Source organism: Vanacampus margaritifer, chromosome 16 (assembly GCF_051991255.1).
Source record: "Vanacampus margaritifer isolate UIUO_Vmar chromosome 16, RoL_Vmar_1.0, whole genome shotgun sequence".
Classification (NCBI taxonomy): Eukaryota; Metazoa; Chordata; class Actinopteri; order Syngnathiformes; family Syngnathidae; genus Vanacampus; species Vanacampus margaritifer.
In genome coordinates, this window is record NC_135447.1 from 8,035,124 (window position 1) to 8,054,833 (window position 19,710).

The 19,710-nt window shown below is 40.9% G+C and overlaps 1 protein-coding gene across 1 annotated transcript in view; it reads left to right on the forward strand.

Moving 5' to 3' along the window:
• LOC144035840 (transcriptional regulator ATRX-like) overlaps window positions 1–19,710 on the forward strand; it is a 21,478-nt gene continuing 1,768 nt past the window's right edge. Inside the window, exons 1-35 of the mRNA XM_077545863.1 lie at window positions 1–171; window positions 664–761; window positions 841–896; window positions 1,737–1,765; window positions 1,872–1,993; window positions 2,195–2,311; window positions 2,414–2,523; window positions 2,885–2,952; window positions 3,042–4,759; window positions 5,613–5,673; window positions 10,748–10,902; window positions 11,037–11,216; window positions 11,293–11,401; window positions 12,429–12,519; window positions 12,599–12,784; window positions 12,869–13,004; window positions 14,110–14,219; window positions 14,312–14,455; window positions 14,538–14,715; window positions 14,791–14,928; window positions 15,229–15,404; window positions 15,471–15,588; window positions 16,048–16,184; window positions 16,261–16,304; window positions 16,504–16,595; window positions 16,665–16,782; window positions 16,861–16,949; window positions 17,159–17,264; window positions 17,370–17,547; window positions 17,643–17,834; window positions 17,913–18,056; window positions 18,139–18,210; window positions 18,279–18,374; window positions 18,495–18,623; window positions 18,692–19,504. Coding sequence (XP_077401989.1) covers window positions 119–171; window positions 664–761; window positions 841–896; window positions 1,737–1,765; window positions 1,872–1,993; window positions 2,195–2,311; window positions 2,414–2,523; window positions 2,885–2,952; window positions 3,042–4,759; window positions 5,613–5,673; window positions 10,748–10,902; window positions 11,037–11,216; window positions 11,293–11,401; window positions 12,429–12,519; window positions 12,599–12,784; window positions 12,869–13,004; window positions 14,110–14,219; window positions 14,312–14,455; window positions 14,538–14,715; window positions 14,791–14,928; window positions 15,229–15,404; window positions 15,471–15,588; window positions 16,048–16,184; window positions 16,261–16,304; window positions 16,504–16,595; window positions 16,665–16,782; window positions 16,861–16,949; window positions 17,159–17,264; window positions 17,370–17,547; window positions 17,643–17,834; window positions 17,913–18,056; window positions 18,139–18,210; window positions 18,279–18,374; window positions 18,495–18,623; window positions 18,692–18,796 — 5,655 coding nt within the window. The 5' untranslated portion in view covers window positions 1–118 and the 3' untranslated portion in view covers window positions 18,797–19,504. The remainder of the gene's footprint in view (window positions 172–663; window positions 762–840; window positions 897–1,736; window positions 1,766–1,871; window positions 1,994–2,194; window positions 2,312–2,413; window positions 2,524–2,884; window positions 2,953–3,041; window positions 4,760–5,612; window positions 5,674–10,747; window positions 10,903–11,036; window positions 11,217–11,292; window positions 11,402–12,428; window positions 12,520–12,598; window positions 12,785–12,868; window positions 13,005–14,109; window positions 14,220–14,311; window positions 14,456–14,537; window positions 14,716–14,790; window positions 14,929–15,228; window positions 15,405–15,470; window positions 15,589–16,047; window positions 16,185–16,260; window positions 16,305–16,503; window positions 16,596–16,664; window positions 16,783–16,860; window positions 16,950–17,158; window positions 17,265–17,369; window positions 17,548–17,642; window positions 17,835–17,912; window positions 18,057–18,138; window positions 18,211–18,278; window positions 18,375–18,494; window positions 18,624–18,691; window positions 19,505–19,710) is intronic.

Below are 19,710 nucleotides of genomic sequence, written 5' to 3' on the forward strand. Positions count from 1 at the left end.
CAAGGAAACTCGTCATTCTGAAACGAAAAAAGGAAAAAGAAGCAGCCTTCTGTTGCTTTGTTGGTATCATGCTGCGCTCAAAATAAGCGCTTTTTTTTAAAATAAAAAAAATTCTGGCATGCTTAAAAACAAGGACGTAAAAGAATTCTCCAAATTAGCAGCGATGTTGAGGTAAAACCACTGTGTCGTACTCTACTAGCAATAATGGCGAATAGCAATATGCTAGGTTAGCCACGATGGCTAGCAGCCAGTCCAAAACTATAAACACTTACGTTTCCAAATAATGTCAATGTAAGCTAGTTGGAATATAAAAAAACGCGCGTTAACAAGAAACATTTGTTCTTGACTTCAACGTTGTCTTTTAGTAGAAGTAACATTTGTCATTTGGTATCGTCGCATTTTTTTTTTTTTACATTGCTGTAAACGTGTACACAGCAGTCAAAATGAGAAACTTTCGACTTAAGCACGACACCAAACTTTCTTACCTTCCTTTTGTGTGTGTGTTTACTGAAACGACGGTTTAAAATAAGCCTAAATCTGTCTACCATGGTACATAGTTCTGAATTACTCTACAGCTCCATTAACTTTGTTTTTTGCCAACCAGATATTTGGGTATTTGGTATTCAAACATTGATAGATAACACACCTTTCTCTTGGTTGCAGTACTACGACAAGCAAACTGAATGTATTGGTTACCAAGCTGCATGAATACCTGGCCAATTCTACGAATGAAGACGGCAATGGCTCAGCCGAGCCTGATGGTAATATAACCTATTGGTCCTTCATCTTTTAACATTGGTCAAAATACAAATGTTGACCTTTTATATCTTACATTTGCAGATGTAACAAACAGGAATGGTTCAGTGGGAAATTCAGCAGATTCCTCTATGGTTGAGGTAATCCTGGAACATGTACAGTAGTAGTACCTGTAAATCACATCAAATGCATTGAAGGAGACAATACTATTTTTTCCAAATTATAAAACTGATTGCATGTGTCTTAATAAAAGGGAAAATAAACAAAGGGTAAAAAAAAAAAAGCAATTTACCATCTACTCCTAACATATAAAACATTAATTTTTCTTAGGTGCTATTGTCTCATGCAAGTAAGCCACTGCTCCACCTGCCCGCCAATACAATGCGGAGCTCAACTTTTGTCACCATAACGACTGGAAACAGAATTAAGGTGTTGGCTACTTATTCTCACCCCTGGTCTGAAGAGAATAGAAAATTCATGCTGCTGTATTCCTCTGTTGTGTGTATTCCTCTTAAGTGTAGATCACACATCAGACATCACCAAACATACATTTCAAAATGGCAGATCATCACCCATTCTAGTGGGCAAGTCATAGGCGCAAATAAACTCAGTATGGGGTGAATAATGTAAATTTGCCACACTGTTATATATCTGTCACTGTCTGCCAAAAATTAATGTTTATAGACCATTTGGAAACAAGGAAGCCATCAAAAGGGTTACAGGGTTTAATTTCACACTTGATGGGTGGGCAGACAACTCCAGAGGCACAAGTTTTTGTATATAAGTAATTTAAAAGTCTATGTTCCTTAATACATCCCACTTAAACAAATCAAGCACTACGAGTGCTCAACATTGTCCATTAATGAACTAACTGCATATAATAGATTAATAGATTAGATTGGTATAGTCAAATTGGTCACAACTATGTCAAGATGAAAGTCAACAAGGCATCTTAAAAGTGTTACTTTGCTTCTTCACAGCCACTTGTGGACACAAAATTCTCCAGAAGGTGAGTTTAAAACAACAGCATGCAAAATTCTCAGCACATGGCAAAAATAGAAGGTAAACTGTCTTGTCAGTTTAAAAATACTTAGCTCTTCTCAATATCATTTCAGAAAACCTTCTGTTGTCATAAAGCATTCTGGCTTGGACGAGTCTGCAGACTCAAACGACAGCGACAACGTAGATTTCCCCTTCAGTGCAAACGGTCACCTAGACACCACTAGCCTTCCGAAAGGTACGTCACTTTTGCTGCATGGCTTTGACAAATAGTCTGCGCAAGTTTTCAATAGAACAGTTTGTTTTTGGTGCTTGGTGTTTCCTGTAAAATCCAACAACACCGTCTATCCCATCCATGCTGAAAAATTGACAAATGTAAAGTTGTCATTTCTTTTTTTGATGTTACAATGTAGTGACAATATTGCAATGATTTGTCCAGGCACTGTTTTGGTCAGACCTGAGCCTGTAGACAATGGCAGAGATGACTTCAGGGGTCCTGAGTTTTGTAACCGGAAAAGTAACGTATTACGGAAAGAATTTTCAAGAAGGCGAGGAGGTCAGTCAAGTTCTGGTTGACAAAAATGCAACAAATCGCAACAACAACACAAGCTATTTAAGACCGCGTCTTTGTAGCTAATAGTGTTGCGGGCTTCAACAGGAGGCGACCATTTGGAAATTGTCAGCTGCACGGCTTGTGGTCGTCAAGTTAACCACTTCCAGAGAGATTCCCTTATTCGCCACCCAGTTCTCAAAGTACTAATATGCAAGGTGAGTCAGAAATACATTCTATTTTTACTTGTATTACTCTATATTTCACCTTGACCGTCAGTATTCCTGAGTTTATTACCAGCTCCAAAAGTTGGGACTAAATAAATGAATTAATTTGATTCAAAGTATTGCGGTTAAGAAAATAAACACAAATAAACAGTTTGTAATGCTGTATTTATGACATTCGAGTAAGACACTTACTTGGCAGTTTGGATTCTCTTGCCTGTTTTGGATGTGTTTTCATCAAACATTTACATAAACAGATTTGATAGAATTATGGAATTTCAAGCACATTCCTCTATTAGACCCCTGGTGGCATGGTTGTTTTCGGCTAATATTCTTCAATGTTTTGTTTTGACAGTCATGCTACAAATATTACTCAAGTGATGACATAAGCAAGGATGGAGATGGAATGGATGAGCAGTGCCGGTAAAACTCAAATTGGACAGTAAACATTATTTTTATGTGCTACATTTAAAATTTACCGTTTGTCGTTTTCCTTTTTTTGCCGTATGCAGCTGGTGTGCTGAAGGCGGTAACCTAATCTGCTGTGATTTCTGCAGTAACGCCTTTTGCAAGAAGTGCATTCTGAGAAATTTGGGGCGAAAGGAGCTCTCTGGTATCTTGGAGAGCAACTGGTACTGCTATGTGTGTAACCCTGAGCCCATTTTCGGCCTTGTGATGGCCTGTGACAGCGTACTGGAGACCGCGGAGCAACTGTGGCAGCAGCACCGCAAGAGAAACCGAGCCGAACCGGGGAAATCGGACCTTTACGGCATGCTGCCTTTACCTCAAATCCTTCCCATCGCTAAATGGGATCACAATGGCGTGGATAATAGTGTTGTTTTCAACTACACCACTTTAAATATCTCCAAAGATATGACTGCAAAGGTCAAACATTTAGTGGACTCGGCAAACAATGTGAACACGAGCTTTATTCATTTCATTAATACTGCGACAAAGACTAAACGTGGTGTCCGAAGCCTTTATTTGAAGTCATATTTGACAGTGGTGAAATCCATTCGAGCGTCTCTTGCGGCACTCGAGGAAAGCCTTAAAGAAGAATTCAGCGACTTGGATGTCTCCAGGTGTTGGGAGGAATTACTTAACGATAACTTTGTGACCCAACCTGCCACAGCAGCAGATGGGAAGATATCCAATGATGGAAGCTTGAATAACTTGCAGAAGGTGCCAGATGAATATGTGGAAAAGGAAGTCCTCACAGATGTGGTGAGCACAAGTGAGGGCGTGAACTCGCATTTACGTAATGCTGGAGAGGATCCGCAGACAATGGGCCCTCAAAATGGTGTCAGCGTGACCAAAAAGCTAGTGGTCAAACTTACACCAGTACCTGTGGCAGAAGAGCCCTGCCCAGATGCGCAGCTTCTTCCAGAAGACATGGAAGAAGAGATGTTTAGCGCAAAAGATGTATCGGGAAATGAAGAGATGGCTGTTGATGACGGTAAAATAAGCGTAGATCACCCAAGCACATCTCTCCACCTAGAAGAGGAGCAAGGCAACCGGAGGTCTCCCCGTGTGAAGACAACGCCATTGCGCCGTCCCAGCGATGTCAAGGGTAAACCGTCTTGCTCCGCAGCAGACAGCGACAGCGATTCGGACCCCGAGGCACGGCCGAGCTCAGCGGCCGCCCAAACCACCGAAGAACAAAATCATAGCCAGACCAGAGATGACTCTGACTCCGATGAAATACCCGCCGTGCTTCTTGAGCGAGTCGCTATGACTCAAGCTCAAAGCTCCGATGAGCACCACACTGACGACGAAGATGATGATTGCAATCAAGCGTCTGCCAAAGTGGCGAAGAAGCGTCTCTTATGGCTCACAAAGAACACCCAGATATCGCCGGAGAGGATTCGCCGCAAACGAAAGCTGCTGGACCGTTCACCGGAGCATGACTCCATTGCTAAGGCTCGACGGGAAAGGAGGGCGGATTCCTCCAGTGACGATCAAGACCTGCAGAATTCAACGCAGAATCTGAAGACCTTGAGGCCCATTGGCAAGACTCATCTTGTTAAGAGCGAAACGGAAGGCTGTGCTCGGCAGAAGGGGATAGCGGAGTCCAGAAAGCACAAGACTCATGCTCGCCTGGAAGTAATAGAATCCACATCGTCATCAAGCGACGACGACCATGACGATGACTCTGGGAGTGACGCTGACGATCCTAAGATGAAAGCTATCGCAGACGATGTGGGACCAGCAGCTTTCCATCAGTCATCTGGTAAGTCTGATGATGTTGTGCCCCGTTTCCAATACATGATTTCACTCATCTTTGGCAAAACCTGGATGTATTTTTAGTTATCTAGTACATGGTTAGTCAGAGTTGCAGGATGCATCTTTCCATTCTTTTTTGCCACTTATTCTTACTTTGGGTTGTGGATGGGCGGAGCATATCCTTGCTGCAGGCTTTACACCGGCTCTCAGTCAGCTGTAGAATAGATTTCAAAATTCTGCTACCGGTTTATAAATCACTGAATGGTTTGGGCCCTGAATATAATCAAGAAATGCTGATTGAATACAAACCCAGCAGGGCACTGAGATCTGCAGACTTGGGTCACCTAGTGGAATCCAGAGTTTGAAGTAAACATGGTGAAGCTGCATTTGGCTGTTATGCTGCACACACATGGAATAAGATGCCAACAGATGTGAAGTCAGCCCAGAGTATAAATGCTTTTAAATCCAGGTTTAAAACTTTGCTTTTTTTCACATACTTTTGATTCAAGTCTTTAAAATAAAATAAAAATATATTTTAGAAAATTTCTTTACTCTAAATGTTTGCTGTCTTATTTGTTAACATTGTCCATGTATGTTCTTTTAGAATTGTTTTTAATCCACTTTTGATTTCCCTGCTTTGCTCTTAATGTTAACTGCTGTGTTTTTGCTTATAGGTGTTGTCTTTTCTTGTGTAAAGCACATTGAGTTGCCTTGTGTATGAAATGTGCTATAGAAATAAACTTGTCTTGCCTTGTCTTTGGGCAAGAGGCAGGATACACTCAGGACTAGTCGCCAGCGAATCACTGGTCACAAAGACAAACATTCATATCAGTAATTGTTATGTTTTTTTTATTTTGTAGACGACGAGGATCGAGCTGGGCCCACCTGGGCAGCAGGCGATGACGACGACCCTGAAAATAGGTATGGTTCTAAAAGCCTGGAAGTAGAGTGTGTAAAACAACCAAGGTTTGGGAGAAAGACTGCAAGTCCGAGAAGCAAACCCGCTGCTAAATCCACCAACTCCAATGCCATCAAGAGTCAGTTGCGGTCTTTTCAGGCGCGGCCTAAACGTAGCTGCAGTAGAGCGCCAGCAATCAAATATACATTCTAATAGAAAAATGATTAGGGATGTTTAATTGAAAAAAAAAAGATATATATTCAAATGTACAGTAAATCTTTTATCATATAAATGGATTGCTCCAGGCATACTGTAGATGCAAGAAGCTTGTAGTTCATTGTCCTAAAAGAGGAACTGTTTGTTGCCTTATAGTCCAACCTGTTCATGTATGACAGACAGGTTTATATGCTGTGAAAGTATTTTAATCAAGTAACAAAGTCAAGCCTGCTAGCCTGGGTTGCTACACAATCAACGAAGATGTGTGTAGCACTTTGAACTGATGCAAATGTGACTTTTAAAGGTGGAGTACGAAGTTGGAATCTTGCCTTTCTGATTGCCCCCTCAGATTGACTTTAAAAAAGGGAAGCCTATTTGTAATCATTGGGGAAAAAAATCATTAATTTTTTTTTTTTACAACTACTTTGTTGTAGTGAGGCAAACTATTGGCAAGAATAAAACAGAAATGCTTCACTTTCTTTGTTCTGATTTACTACCACGCACTGAATCGTAAATCATCGCTGTTAGTGTTGAATTTTAGGTTAATACATACAAAATTATATTATATTTATATTATATTAAAATATAAAGATGGCTGTGAATATTCTCTTTCGTCCAGGTCATTTCATTCTCCGAGTATTGAATCTGCCGTAACTGGACTGTTCTGGTTGTCATAGATGTCGGGACGGTTATAATAGATTCAATTTTTTTCTTTTCCTTTCTTGCTTTTCTTTTTAGAAATGACCATCTGGGGTAATGAATGTAGCATTAAGGTCAAGACTCAGCTGTCTACCTGCTCCTCATAGAGAAACAATAACATAATTTTATAATTGTTTTTACATCAGAGCCGTCAGGAATAAAGTGGATAGTTTGATTTTCACACAGTCACTTGGGCTAGAACTGCTCGGCTGAGAGGCCAAATGTCTTCTATGACAACCAGAACAGTCCGTTTGCAATCGATTCAATGCCCTGAGAATTTCTAAATGAAAAAGTGCAGAAGTTTGAAGATCCGCTTGAGGTTGCTGTTATTTTCCCTACTGATTTTCCTTTAACGTATTAAATGTATTTCCTTTTGACAGGCCCTGTTTAAATGTGGCCAGAAATATAACCTATTTTATCCAAGTTGCCTTTCCATGGGTTTGTAACACCGTTGTTGAAACTTGATTTTGGTATATAAAAATCCATTACAATATGACTTTCTACTATCTCTTAGGCTTTTGTGGTGAACATAATTTTGTCATATAAATAACTGAAAAAAAAAACCTTTGAAAACAAGAATGATTCATGCAAATCTTTGTAGACGCAAATCACATCTGGTTGTAAAAGATGTGAATTGTGGTGCATGCCGATTGACATTTTTGATTGTTAATTAGTGCAACGGTCTACATTTAAGACGCTAACATCAAGCCTCTGGTATTTGCCACCATAATGAACAATAAATTATTGTGACATAATACTGTTAAAACTGGTATTTAGTCTCTTTTTTTTAAGGGCCTGCCTTTTGTCACCTCACATTTATAGCTCCAACAAAAAAAATCACACAAAAAAAAAAAGCATGTATACTCTTAATGGCCTTTGACTACCGCCTCCCTGGTGGATGGGATGGCATTCAAACACTTGAAATCCTGCTCTGATGTTGAGCTGTTTTCACTAGTGCCAAGTGAGCAAGCAGCAGCTGAGAGAGCTCTGGATAAGCAAGTTCAGTGTGGTCTCCTTCACGCGCATGCCGTCCTTGTTCTGCTGAGGGTTCGACATATCTGTCACCACAGAGAGATTCAGAGTTGTATAACGGTGTTCAAGGCCGAGCCCCGAGGAGCGGCGTGGGCTCGCGCAGTTGAAACTGAAGCCAGCCTTTTGAGTCAGAAGGGCTTTTCCCTGTAGGCCTCCTGTTGAAAAAAAGAAAAAGAAAACAAAGCAGCTGGAGAGAGTCAGTTGAAGTGCTAGTGAGCCAAATGAGCTGCTGTAATTGCAATCCCTGGGTCCGGTTTTGGAACACTCCATCCGGAGCTCTTAATATGCCACCAGTCAACGGTACATCTGTTTTTCCAACCTATATTAGTATTTTTGTATGTTTTACCCCACTTTCTATGCACAGATAAACATTACTGCTGACCATTTTCTAAAGCTTAATGCACAGCTTCTTTAAATGGAGGACTTTGACTGCCTTCCATTTCCGACATACTGCAGAGAAAGCAGTGGCAGTTCTCTGAAGTTGAGACAATTTGGGTTTAGAATAAATATTGCAGGTCAGTACTTCCAAGTACAAATAGCAATGTTGTACATCTGAGAATTGAGAGTGGGCTGTGAAACAACAATTATAAGCACCCAAATTCCGATTCTGTCCTTTTTTTAATGACACCCATGTTTGTTTCTCGTTGTTTTTCTCTCCAGGTCGGATTTTCTGACAGCACAGCAGTGATTGCAGTGCTGTTAGGAAGGAATGTCTTAAATGTGGGATTTTGTAGCCCTCCCTCGACTCATTTGTTTGTAGTTTGTGACGTGACTTCTTTTTTTTTTTCACTCGCTAGTGAAAATGGTCAGCAAGAATGTGAAGATCACATTGTTTGTGCTTACTAAGGCCAAAACATGTAAATTACTTAACTGGTGCTCTTTTTGCCCACTAAGCACTCCGAATTTTTATGCCGCTACACTGTAACACTTCACGGTTTTAACACGTTGGATTCAGTGGCAGTGAAGATGGCTGCTCCCTTCCCTCTCGTGAATCATGTCGATGACCTACTTTTAGATTAGGGGCATGTTCAAGCGTCAGGATTTCTGAGCGATTTAACATGGGATGGACAATTGCGCCCAAGTCTGGAAGAAGTCCCACACATCGTGCGTCATTCTATGTTGACTTGTCTTTTATACAGCAATTGGACTGATCGGTCAAAACAATGCATTGCATTTCAAGGAAATAGTTTGGAACCATTTTCAAATGTGGATCATAAGCAGGATGATATTGTATAGTGTAGAGATACCATGTTACATGACTTAACATGTACAGTCATTATTTATATGTGGTAGTTGTTTTGTATTATACCAGAGGACTTTTTGGATCAACAAAGTGGATTTATCCTTCTAAGTAGTTACCAATGGGGTGTTGTACAATAGACCCTTTCTTTCGCCATGAATTTTAATTCTTCATCTTAAGATGTTCTGGCCAATTCTCTCTCTTTCTGAGTTCTAACATCAGTGACCTCTAACCTTACAAATGTCCTTGATGAAGTTATAAAATCTAATATATACACACGTGGGCAAAAGTGTCCATACCCTTCTGCTAATGAAATAAAACCCCACAATGGTCACTGAAATCACTTACAGAAGTAACAATAACTAAAAACGGATTGAAAATTTAACAAAATCAGCCTTTACTTTTGAATTGTCATTCAACAGAATCATTAAAAAGCAAACTAATGAAACAAGCTTGGACACAAATGATTGTACCCATAACTTAATATTTTGTTGCACGATCTTTTGAGGCAGTCATTGCATTCAAACGATTTCTCTAACTGCCAATAAGACTTCTGCACCTGTCAACAGGTATTTTGGCTCACTGCCGTGGCATGTTTTAGCGCCTTCCACAGATGGTCAATGGGATTTCTGATTTGCTTTCAACAGTGGTGTCCTCCTTGGTCGTCGAATGGTACGATCTGACACAGTTTGGCCTTGGAGTTTACCTTTAATTTCTTTAGACGTTGTTCTGAGCTCTTTGGCTACCATCCCAACTATCCGTCTCTTCAATTTGTCATCCATTTTTCCTCTTGCGCCCACATCTATGGAGCTTGGCTATGGTCTGGATCTTAGAACATCTGACCAATATATGCCACAACTGTCACAGGAATGATTTCACAGGAGATGGACTTAGAGGCTTCACCTTAACCATGTTTGTCTCTGATCTTCTTTCTTATCTCCTGAGACAACTCTCACCTTTGCTTTCTGTCGTTTATGTTCACACCATGTCCCCAAAAAGCACAGTTTCTATTTTATGAGTGTGAAGACACCTGTGATCCCAAAAGGACACAACTGAGTTAAACATGTCACTTTGGTCAAATTATTTTTTATAGAGAGATCCCATCATTTTTGTCCAGGCCTGTTTTATTAGTCCGCTTGTTTTAATAATTCTCTTGATCGACAATTCAAAGGTAAAGGCTGATTTTTGTTTAATTTTCACTCAAACTTTATTTTTACTTTTAAGTTTCAAATAACGCTAGTGAGCATTACGGGTTTTTGTTTCCTTAACAGAGGGGTGCTAACAATTTTGTCCATGTGTGTATTATATACACACCTCCATCTTGTAGAGCAGTTGAAGCTGTATAGCTACAAATGGGCGGTAGACCAAGTCTATATTTTATTCTCTTTTTTTTCACTTCCTGTAGGTGTAATTGCCTTGTGTCTCAATATATTTGTCAATATAGTGTACTATTAGGTTTAGAAAAATTCAAGAGGGAATGATGTAATACAGAGAAAACAATCCTGCTCCTTCATGGAGCTCCATTAGGAAAACATGTCTTTGTGTTTTAGTGGCATGTGTGCGTACGTACAACTTGCTTGCTCTAATAAATGTTTGCTCTTTAAAATGTCTGATCAGTGTTTTTCTGCTGTTTCCAATGCCGAACTATCGCTACTCTGTCACTTCACCAGTTCACCAAGTTTGCAGCTTTGCATTCCTGTTGGTAGACTTCAGCTATTTGGTCACAATGGAAGTTTGTTTTTTTCTGGAGGTCCCGTACAACTAACCAGTCGTATTAACTTGAACTGATATAATTTATGCCTTGTAATATTCATCTGGCCACGCAATATTTAATTTTCCATCTGAAGCCGATGTTACTGATCATGAAATTTATCTGAGGTACCTTGTCCTTCTCTTCTACTTTTTAAAAGAATCGCTAAGAAAATACTTTTGGCCCAAATCAATGCCAACTTCTCATCGCTCGATGAGTTATCGTCAGATGAGGAAACACAGGATGATGAGTCTTCTTCTGAGCCTGAAAGGGAATTAAAACAAGCCAGTGAAGAATGTGGACAAGAGGCAAATGGTGAGTGTGCCCTGAAAAATAGTCTTGTGCATTTCTTCCAAACAAGCACAAGTCACATAGGTTTATTTAAAGTGATGTCACCTGGGAATGCGAGCCTCCCGTTGGTTACGTAGTCATTCAAATGTCTGCCGCAGGGGAAAACTTGTCCTTGTCTTCTGACGCTGGCACCAATGGACCCAACTTGAAGCAGCATCACTTGTTGCGCCACAAACTCACCTTGGATGATGAGGGCACAGGAAGTGACAAGGCAGCATCAGAGAAAGAAGCAGAAAAGGCAAACAAGAAGAGGCGAGTCACCCCCAAGGAGTTGAGCAGTAAGGACACCTCACACACGGAGCACTTGTGTGTCCGTCTTGGAATTGTCATAACGTGACGCTGCTTTATGTCCAGCTGATGAAGATGATGATAGCGGAGATACTGAAAATAGCTCATCGGATGTGGAAGAATTTGGAATGAGCGAGGAGCTGAGTGAGTCAGAGGAGGAAGAGAAGCTAGCAAGGTACTAAAGGAAAAAAACACACTTTCTCTATTTTTGAGCAGGGCAAAATAATTTTAGCTCAAACCGTCAGTGCTATCATTGAGTTTGATGAGATAATGACCAGATAAAATTTGTCATTTGATCATACCCGATAAGATAAATCAGTTTTTGAAATGTGAATAATTGCACAAAAACTAACTTTCAAGATGTGTAAATGCCGTTTATTTAGTCAGACGTCGTCTGATCCCTTATTACATATACAGAAATCCCCCTGCATTTGATTGGTATTATACGGGCGATGTGTCAGAAAAGCTCTAGGACACGCCACACAAGATTTTTCCACTTGGAGTCTAACTCACTCCATGCTGAGTGATGGAGTGATTGTCTCCCACCCCAGAGGTTGTGGGTTAGATCCCATGCCATTGTGACCACACCAAAGCGTCATTGAGCAAGATACTGAACCCACAGTTGCTCCTGATGCTGCGTCATCAGTAAGTGAATAAGTAGGCGAATGGAAAGAGCTTTGAGGGTCGAAAGGTGGAAAAACGCTATATAAATTAAGTACCATTTACCTTCTCTGCCACACCTTGGAAGGATTCTTCCGGATACTCTGCAAATCTGTCATCACGGCCATATCGATGTCATCCACGTCTTCAAAATGGGTCTCCTTGATGGAGAAGCTAAATGACAATTCTTCCTCTCATATTCGAGAAGGACGCGTTATTGTTAATTGATTCTCGAAATCAGAGAGGTCAACGACCTCATGTGCACATTAATTACCAGCGGGCCTTTTGTAAATAGGTCACCAGTTAAATTTAGCTCCCAATAACATATTGTTAATAACACCATTGTTGATAAATTTAAGAAATCATGTTCCTTATTTTTGTCTTCCCATGACATTATTTATAGCATTAAAGATAATAAACCAATTCAGGGTGTACTCTGCTTCAATTGTGGTAAAAATGTTTGGATGGGCAATATTCCGATATTATAGCTATGAAAATGGTAGGAACTACACGTGTGTATCTGTGTCATGTTCTTCTTCCAGTTCATCCCCTAAAGTCAAACAAGAGCCCACTCCGTTTGTTAGCAAGAACCCGATGGCCTGCATTTTGTTGTCGGACAGCAGCAGTGGCGAGGTAACCCTAACGATGACCAATCACCATCACTGGCAAGGAAAAGTTTGATGTCTTACGTTACTTACTTACGTTGAAGCAGAACGAACAAGAGAATGTCGAGGTTGAGCTTAACAACAGTCAGGGCACACCCAAAGGGCGCAAAAAAATCCGCAAAATCATCCTAGACGACAATCTCCGCTCCGAGACCCAGGAAGCGCTGCGGGAGGAGGAGGAGCGATGCAAACGACTGGCAAGTCGGGAGCAGCTGATGGAGGAGCGACGGGAGGTACGGCACATACAACAATAAACGCTCTTGTGGCTCGTGACTTTTAGTTGTAGTCAAGACTGACAGTCCAGCGTTGCTTTCCAGACAATTGTCGTAGAAAGCAACTCTCAAGAGTCTGTCACCACCAAGCTGATTCTGGATCGGGATGAGCAGACCAGGATACCTTTAGTTCAGGTGCACAGGAACCTAGTGACTCATCTCAAACCTCACCAAGTGGACGGTGAGTGCACACTTGCACTTGTTGGACTCCCACTATCTTTTATTCTTTATTAGGATCCCCATTAGCTTCCATAAAGTGGTGACTAGTCTTCTTGGGGTCCTCAAATAATTAATTCAACAAACAAAACTGAACAAAAAAGATAATGATAAATGTTTGAAAACAAAGATTAAAAAAAAAAAAAATAGGCCAAATCTATGTAAAAGTGGAGTGGTGCTTGACAAATGTACTTTATGGATTAGAAAAAAAAGGCAGTGATTATGAGACTTGCTATTTGGACAAAAATATTGGGACACCTGGTCATTTAATATATAGCAACCACCCCACAAGTGTTTCGCAGTCATTTTGGAATAGAAAAGACCCTTCCCCAAGTTAATGAAGAATTTTGATTCTGATTTAGTCTTGTCTAAACCATGCTGAATTAATTCATTAGTGCAGGGGTGCTCAAGTTCGGTCCTCGAGAGCTGCTATCCAGCCTGTCTTACATGTTTCCCTCGTGCAGCGCAGCTGAATCTAATGATCAGCTAATCAGCAAGCTTTGCAGAAGCCTGATAACGATCCGGATCATGAATCAGGTGTGTTAGTGGAGAGAAACATGGAAAACAGGCTGGATAGGGGCTCTCGAGGACCGAACCTGAGCACCCCTGCATTAGTGTATCACATGACATTTGTATGTGCTGTATTGTGTACCTCCAACATTGCGAAGCAACCCCCAAAAATATAGAGATAACCATCGCCCTCTTGTGGCAAGTCTTTCATAGTCCAGAGACATGCTAACACCAATCTTTTTTTTTTCCTTTTTCTTTTTCAATGAGTCAGAGAGGTCTATTTATTGAGGACGGGCAGACCTTGTGGTTATACTATAAAAAACAAAATGTCAATTTGATGGTGAAAGACTTTAGAGCCCTTTCTACAGGCTCATCAAAACACGATACATGTGCTTACCCAACCAAAACACAAAGTACCTAAATAAAAGAGATCACAAATGTGGGCCTATGATAGATCTCGTTAGATTTTGTTATTTATGATTAAATAACCAGATGACTCTTAAAACATGACTTCCATTCACTGAATTTTTTTGTCTCTTTCTCTTTGTCCTCATCAACAGGAGTCCAGTTCATTTGGGACAACTGCTGCGAGTCAGTGAAGAAGGCCAACTCAGGTCCAGGATCAGGTTGCATTCTGGCTCACTGTATGGGCCTGGGAAAGACTTTGCAGGTATAGATCCATTGATTGGAAAGTAAAACGGGATAAGGATGTTAATATTGTTCGTTCTTTTCTCCTCTTTTTTTTAATTTTTTTTTTTTTAGGTGGTTGCCTTCCTTCACACTGTGTTGCTGTCGACAAATTTGCCTTTTAAAACGGCCCTGGTGGTTTGTCCTCTCAACACTGTGCTCAACTGGATTAGCGAGTTCAAAAAATGGCAACAACAACTAGGGAACGATAAAGTGAAGGTACGAGATTGCACAAACTGACAAAAAAAAAAAAGTACATGCATCATTAATTTTAATGTTCACAAATACAAATGTATGACAGGTTACTGAGCTGGTCACCAAAAAGAATTCTGCTGACCGACTCCAAGCTCTGCAGAGCTGGTACACTACTGGAGGTGTGATGATTATGGGCTACGAAATGTTCAGAAACTTCTCACTAGCCCCCAAAATCAACGACGACGACTTAAAGCAGCAGCTTAAAAATCTACTGGTGGATCCAGGTAGAGCACTTTGCATTTTTCATTCTACTTCCAACATGTTTTCTGAGGGTGCTTTGTCAACGTGTTCATCTTCAGGTCCAGACTTTGTCATATGTGATGAAGGGCACATTCTGCGCAACGGCAACTCCAACATTTCCAAAGCCATGGGTGCTGTAAAGACACGACGGAGAGTGGTGCTAACTGGCACGCCGATGCAGAACAACCTGGTTGAGTGTAAGTTTTCCACCTTTTATCTTTTCCGGGGAGAAAAGATCACTTTTCTTGCGGGTTATACTCTTTGTTGCAATCATTGTTGCCTAGTTTGCAACTTTTCTGACCCCTCTTATGACTTAAAATTAAAATGTGACTGCCGCTTGAATGAGTGGAATCACTTTCACATTTGGCATAAAAAAGAAAGGAGCCAATAAGTTGTATACTGTAAGTGAAAATTAATTCCAAATTTTTGTTTGCAACAATCTGGGTCTTTTCCTTTCTACAGTGAGAACTGACATCCTTTTCCTATTGTCCCTACAGACCACTGCATGGTCGATTTCATCAAGAAGAACCTTCTGGGCTCACTGGGGGAATTCCGAAACCGCTTTGTCAACCCTATCCAGAATGGCCAGTGCGCTGACTCCACGCCCAAAGATGTTCGAATCATGAAGAGGCGCGCGCACGTCCTCCATGCAATGCTTACCGGATGTGTGCAAGTAAGAACTAGTTATTTACTATTATCTCAGCAATCGCTAAAACATTTGTTGTTGTTTTTTCTGTAGAGGAAGGATTATTCCGAGCTGAATGAGTTTCTGCCTCCCAAGTATGAGTATGTGGTGGCAGTCAGGGTTTCTCCACTTCAGTATAAGTTGTACAGTCACTACCTGCAGTACGTCAGTGGTGAGTAAACATGGGCGTTGGGTGATTATGGATCAGGATTGATTGTTACAATAAAATATATAAATTAATGAAGATGAAGATCACGCTCGCCTGTTTTCAGAAGCTGAGCTGTGATCGGTTGTTACCTGAGACCTGAGCAACTGTGATCTCATTTTCACTCGACAGCAAGTGGCAAAATGGCCGTCTTCTGCTATTGATACAAATTGCTGGATGTTGCTGCTTAACTCATATTCCACTAACGCAAATTTAATCAAAGTACTGTATTTAGACTAGTGGGACTGCATAGAACATATGGTCAAGAAAGTTTTTTGGGGTTGACTTCCCCATTTACACATAAAAATTCAAAATTGTTGTATAAATAAAACACTTTGCCTAAATGGAACAATTGTGCCCATAATAGATGGTTTTCCCTTTTGTGTAGTTCAAATTGATATTTACATTAAGGCCTGTTTTTCACAGGCTTGAGTAATGTTATCGGCACTGCAAAAATGAAGATTGGTGCAAACCTGTTCAAGGATTTTCAGGTCCTCAGCCGGGTTTGGACTCATCCTTGGTGCCTTCAACTTAACTATGATGCCAAAGAAAAACAGCTCAGAGTAAGGAAACCAAATTCACAAAGATGTCACCATTTTTGATGTGTTCTTAAGGATTTAACTGTTTTTTTAATGATAGGCTCACAAAATGAAGAATGTGTACAGCACTCCACTCATGGAAAGGTAACAGTCACCATCAATAAAAATAACATATTTTTAGTCAATTCATGTCATCTATAGAGTGAACACCTACATATTTGTAGTTGGGAATTCACAGATATTTACATTTTGTTTTTTGGGAGCAAAAACGTACCTGTTCTGTTCTTGTGCGCCAGCTGGTGTCATGTTGGTAAACTAATAAGAATGTTTTCCTTCACTATAGTGATTTTGCTTGCCATAGCGGACCAAGTAACAGCTCCACCAATGATCTGACCCAAACTGCTCCAGAAACTGTTGCTGATGCTGCATCAAAAGGTACTGAAAGTGACTTAGTGTCAACAGCAACTTGGAAACACTCTACTCATGTCGTTGTTACTCCTTCAGTCCCGTGCTGGTTCAAAAGTATGCTGTCTCAACACGACGCCGACATCTTGGAGCACTCGGGCAAGTTGATGCTCTTACTTGAGATCCTGAGGATGGCCGAAGCCTTGAATGACAAAGTGTACGGGCCTTTTCTCGTTCTTGATCTCAACATTTATCCCCGAGTACTAAGACAGATTTATTTTTATTTTTTTCTCAGACTTGTGTTCAGTCAGTCCTTGGTGTCATTAAACCTGATTGAGAGTTTCCTGGAAGCTTCACAATGGAGAACAGCGGACTCAACTGAAGGTAGTGCTGATGTTTTCGGTTATACCTTGAACTCCTTAAATTAAGAGTTAAAACAAAAAACTTGATTTAGGAGTGCGCCAATTTACAATTTTTTCAAATATGGCACCATGTTGGGCAGCCAAGGTTGACTTGATCACACAACAAATTGAACTCATAAATTGAAATACCACTGTACATTTCCAGTAAATATGGCCCCTGTTTTCACATAGTGGTAAAATGGATTAAGAACATGGATTACTACCGTCTGGATGGCTCTACCACTGCTAAATTACGACTGAGATGGTCCGATCGTTTCAATGATCCCACTAATACCCGGTACCGTTGAATTATTATTATTATTTTTTTATAAACACATTTATGATGTCAATAAACTCTGTGGTGACACAATGAGTCTAATTGTCCGTATTTCTCTCCCCTTAGTGGCCGACTGTTTCTCATCTCGACAAAGGCCGGCTCGCTGGGCATCAACCTGGTAGCTGCCAACAGGGTGATCATCTTTGACGCCTCGTGGAATCCGTCCTACGACATTCAAAGCATCTATAGAGTGTACCGCTTCGGCCAGCTCAAGCAAGTCTTCGTGTATCGCTTCTTGGCGCAGGTGAGGTCAACAAAAAAGTATGTAATAAAGATCACATATTGGGAGATCCCCCCCAGGTGATTGTAATCTGTCTTTGCGTGTTTGTTGACATGTAGGGCACAATGGAGGAGAAGATCTACGATCGTCAGGTGACGAAGCAGTCTTTGTCCTACCGAGTGGTGGATCAGCAGCAGATCGAGAGACACTTCACCCTTTCCGAGCTGACTGAACTTTACACGTTTGAGCCAGACTTGCTGGACGAGCCCCATTCCAGGAAAAATAAGCGCAAGACCTCGGACTTGCCAAAGGTCAACAATTTGAAATGAAATGTTGCCGCTCTGCTTTGTTGACTGGTTAATTATAAATAATTGTGGTGTTCTTGTTAGGATCATGTTCTGGCAATGCTTCTGGAGAAGTGTAAAGACCAAATAGTCAGCTACCACGAGCATGCGTCTCTGCTGGACCATAAAGAGGAGGAGGAGCTCACTGAAGCAGAACGCAAAGATGCCTGGGCCGAGTATCAGGCTGAGGTAATGAGCCGTGCACTGAGCCAGCAGCAGCTTTCTGTACACGCACACACTTCCCATTATAACATCCGCGTGTCTCTTTTAGTCCCACCCAGCCAGCGCCCCAGTGAAAATCAGGCTGGACACCTTAAAAATGAGGACCAATGAAGAGTTGATGGTAAATATGCTGCATGTTCCAGCCAGCGCCCTTTTGCATTTCACCGAACACAACATATGCGTTTGCAGCACTTGCTGAGCAAAAGCAGAGACAAATCAGCAGCCGCCTTCCAGGACGTGCAGACCTTGACGTCTCATCCCCTTGAGGAGTACCTAGTACATGTGGTGAGTCACTGCAATTCTATTCGACAATGAAAGGAGCATACAAATGAACGAAATAGACTGTTTGTAAATAAACGTCAGTGCTTCTCTTTCATGTTAAATATTCCTACACTTTTGTTCCAGTGGCGCCAAAATCCACAAATGTCCATTGATATGATCAAGTTAAAGGCTGTGCAGTGGAAACAAACTGACATGAATGAGCTGGAGCGGAGAAAGGCCTTTTATGCCGAAGTTCTTGAAGAGCAGCAATTAGTAAGTTCAACTGGTATCATGTGAGTATATATGTAATTAATGCCCGCCATGTTTTGTTTTTTTCCCAGCTCACATTGCACATCATGACCATTTTGAGGGAGCGACGGAGTCAAGAGATGCAAGTGGCTGTGGAGGAATCAGCTGAAAACCAGCAAACTTTAACAAATAACTGAAGGATGGGGACTGAAGGCTTTTGTCAGAAAGTCCCAGTCATTTTGGTACACGCCATCATTTTATTAAGTGTTTAAATCATTTTGTTCACATTATCTGCAATAAGCACTTTATTGAGACCGACTTGGCCATTGACTTGAGTTTCATCCACGTGATTAACACCTGCCTTAAATTTTTAAGGAAACTCTAGTCCTTCTATTTTTATCCACAGTTATTAGTATCAATGATAAATTTGTCCCTCATGATGTTAAAGCACCTTGAGCAGGATTTTCATACTTCTGCCCGTTTTTTTTTATGTATTTCAGCATTTTAATGTTTTTTTTTTTGTACTGTCTTGCACTGTTGTTGTCGTTGAAGCAACCGAGGAAGTGCTCTTCAAGGATCAATAAAGTAATCAAAAAAAAAAACATGCTGAGGGAAGTACTTGACCCTGAGAAAACCCGATGCATCATCATCATCTTCTTCTTTTCCTTTTGGCTCTAGGGGTCACCACAGCGAATCAGTTGCCTCCATCTAACCCTGTCCTCTGCATCCTCTGCTCCTCACCAACTACCTTCATGTCCTCTTTAACTACATCCATAAACCTCTTCTTTGGTATTCCTCTAGACCTTCTGCCTGGCATTTGTCCTGCACCATTTGAACATACTTCTCTGCCACTCCAGACTTCCTCATACAAAACCACAGTTCCTCTCTGGGCACCCTGTCATAAGGTACGTCTCCCTTGTTTCTTAAAAATGGGCACCAGCACTTTTCTCCTCCATTCCTCGGGCATCTTCTCACTATCTAAGATCCTGTTGAAGCCAGTCAGAAATTCTACTGCTTCCTCTCCTAGATACTTCCACAAATATATCATCAGGACCAAATGACTTTACACTTTTCAATGCTCGTCTCACTTCATCCTTATTAATCTTTGCTA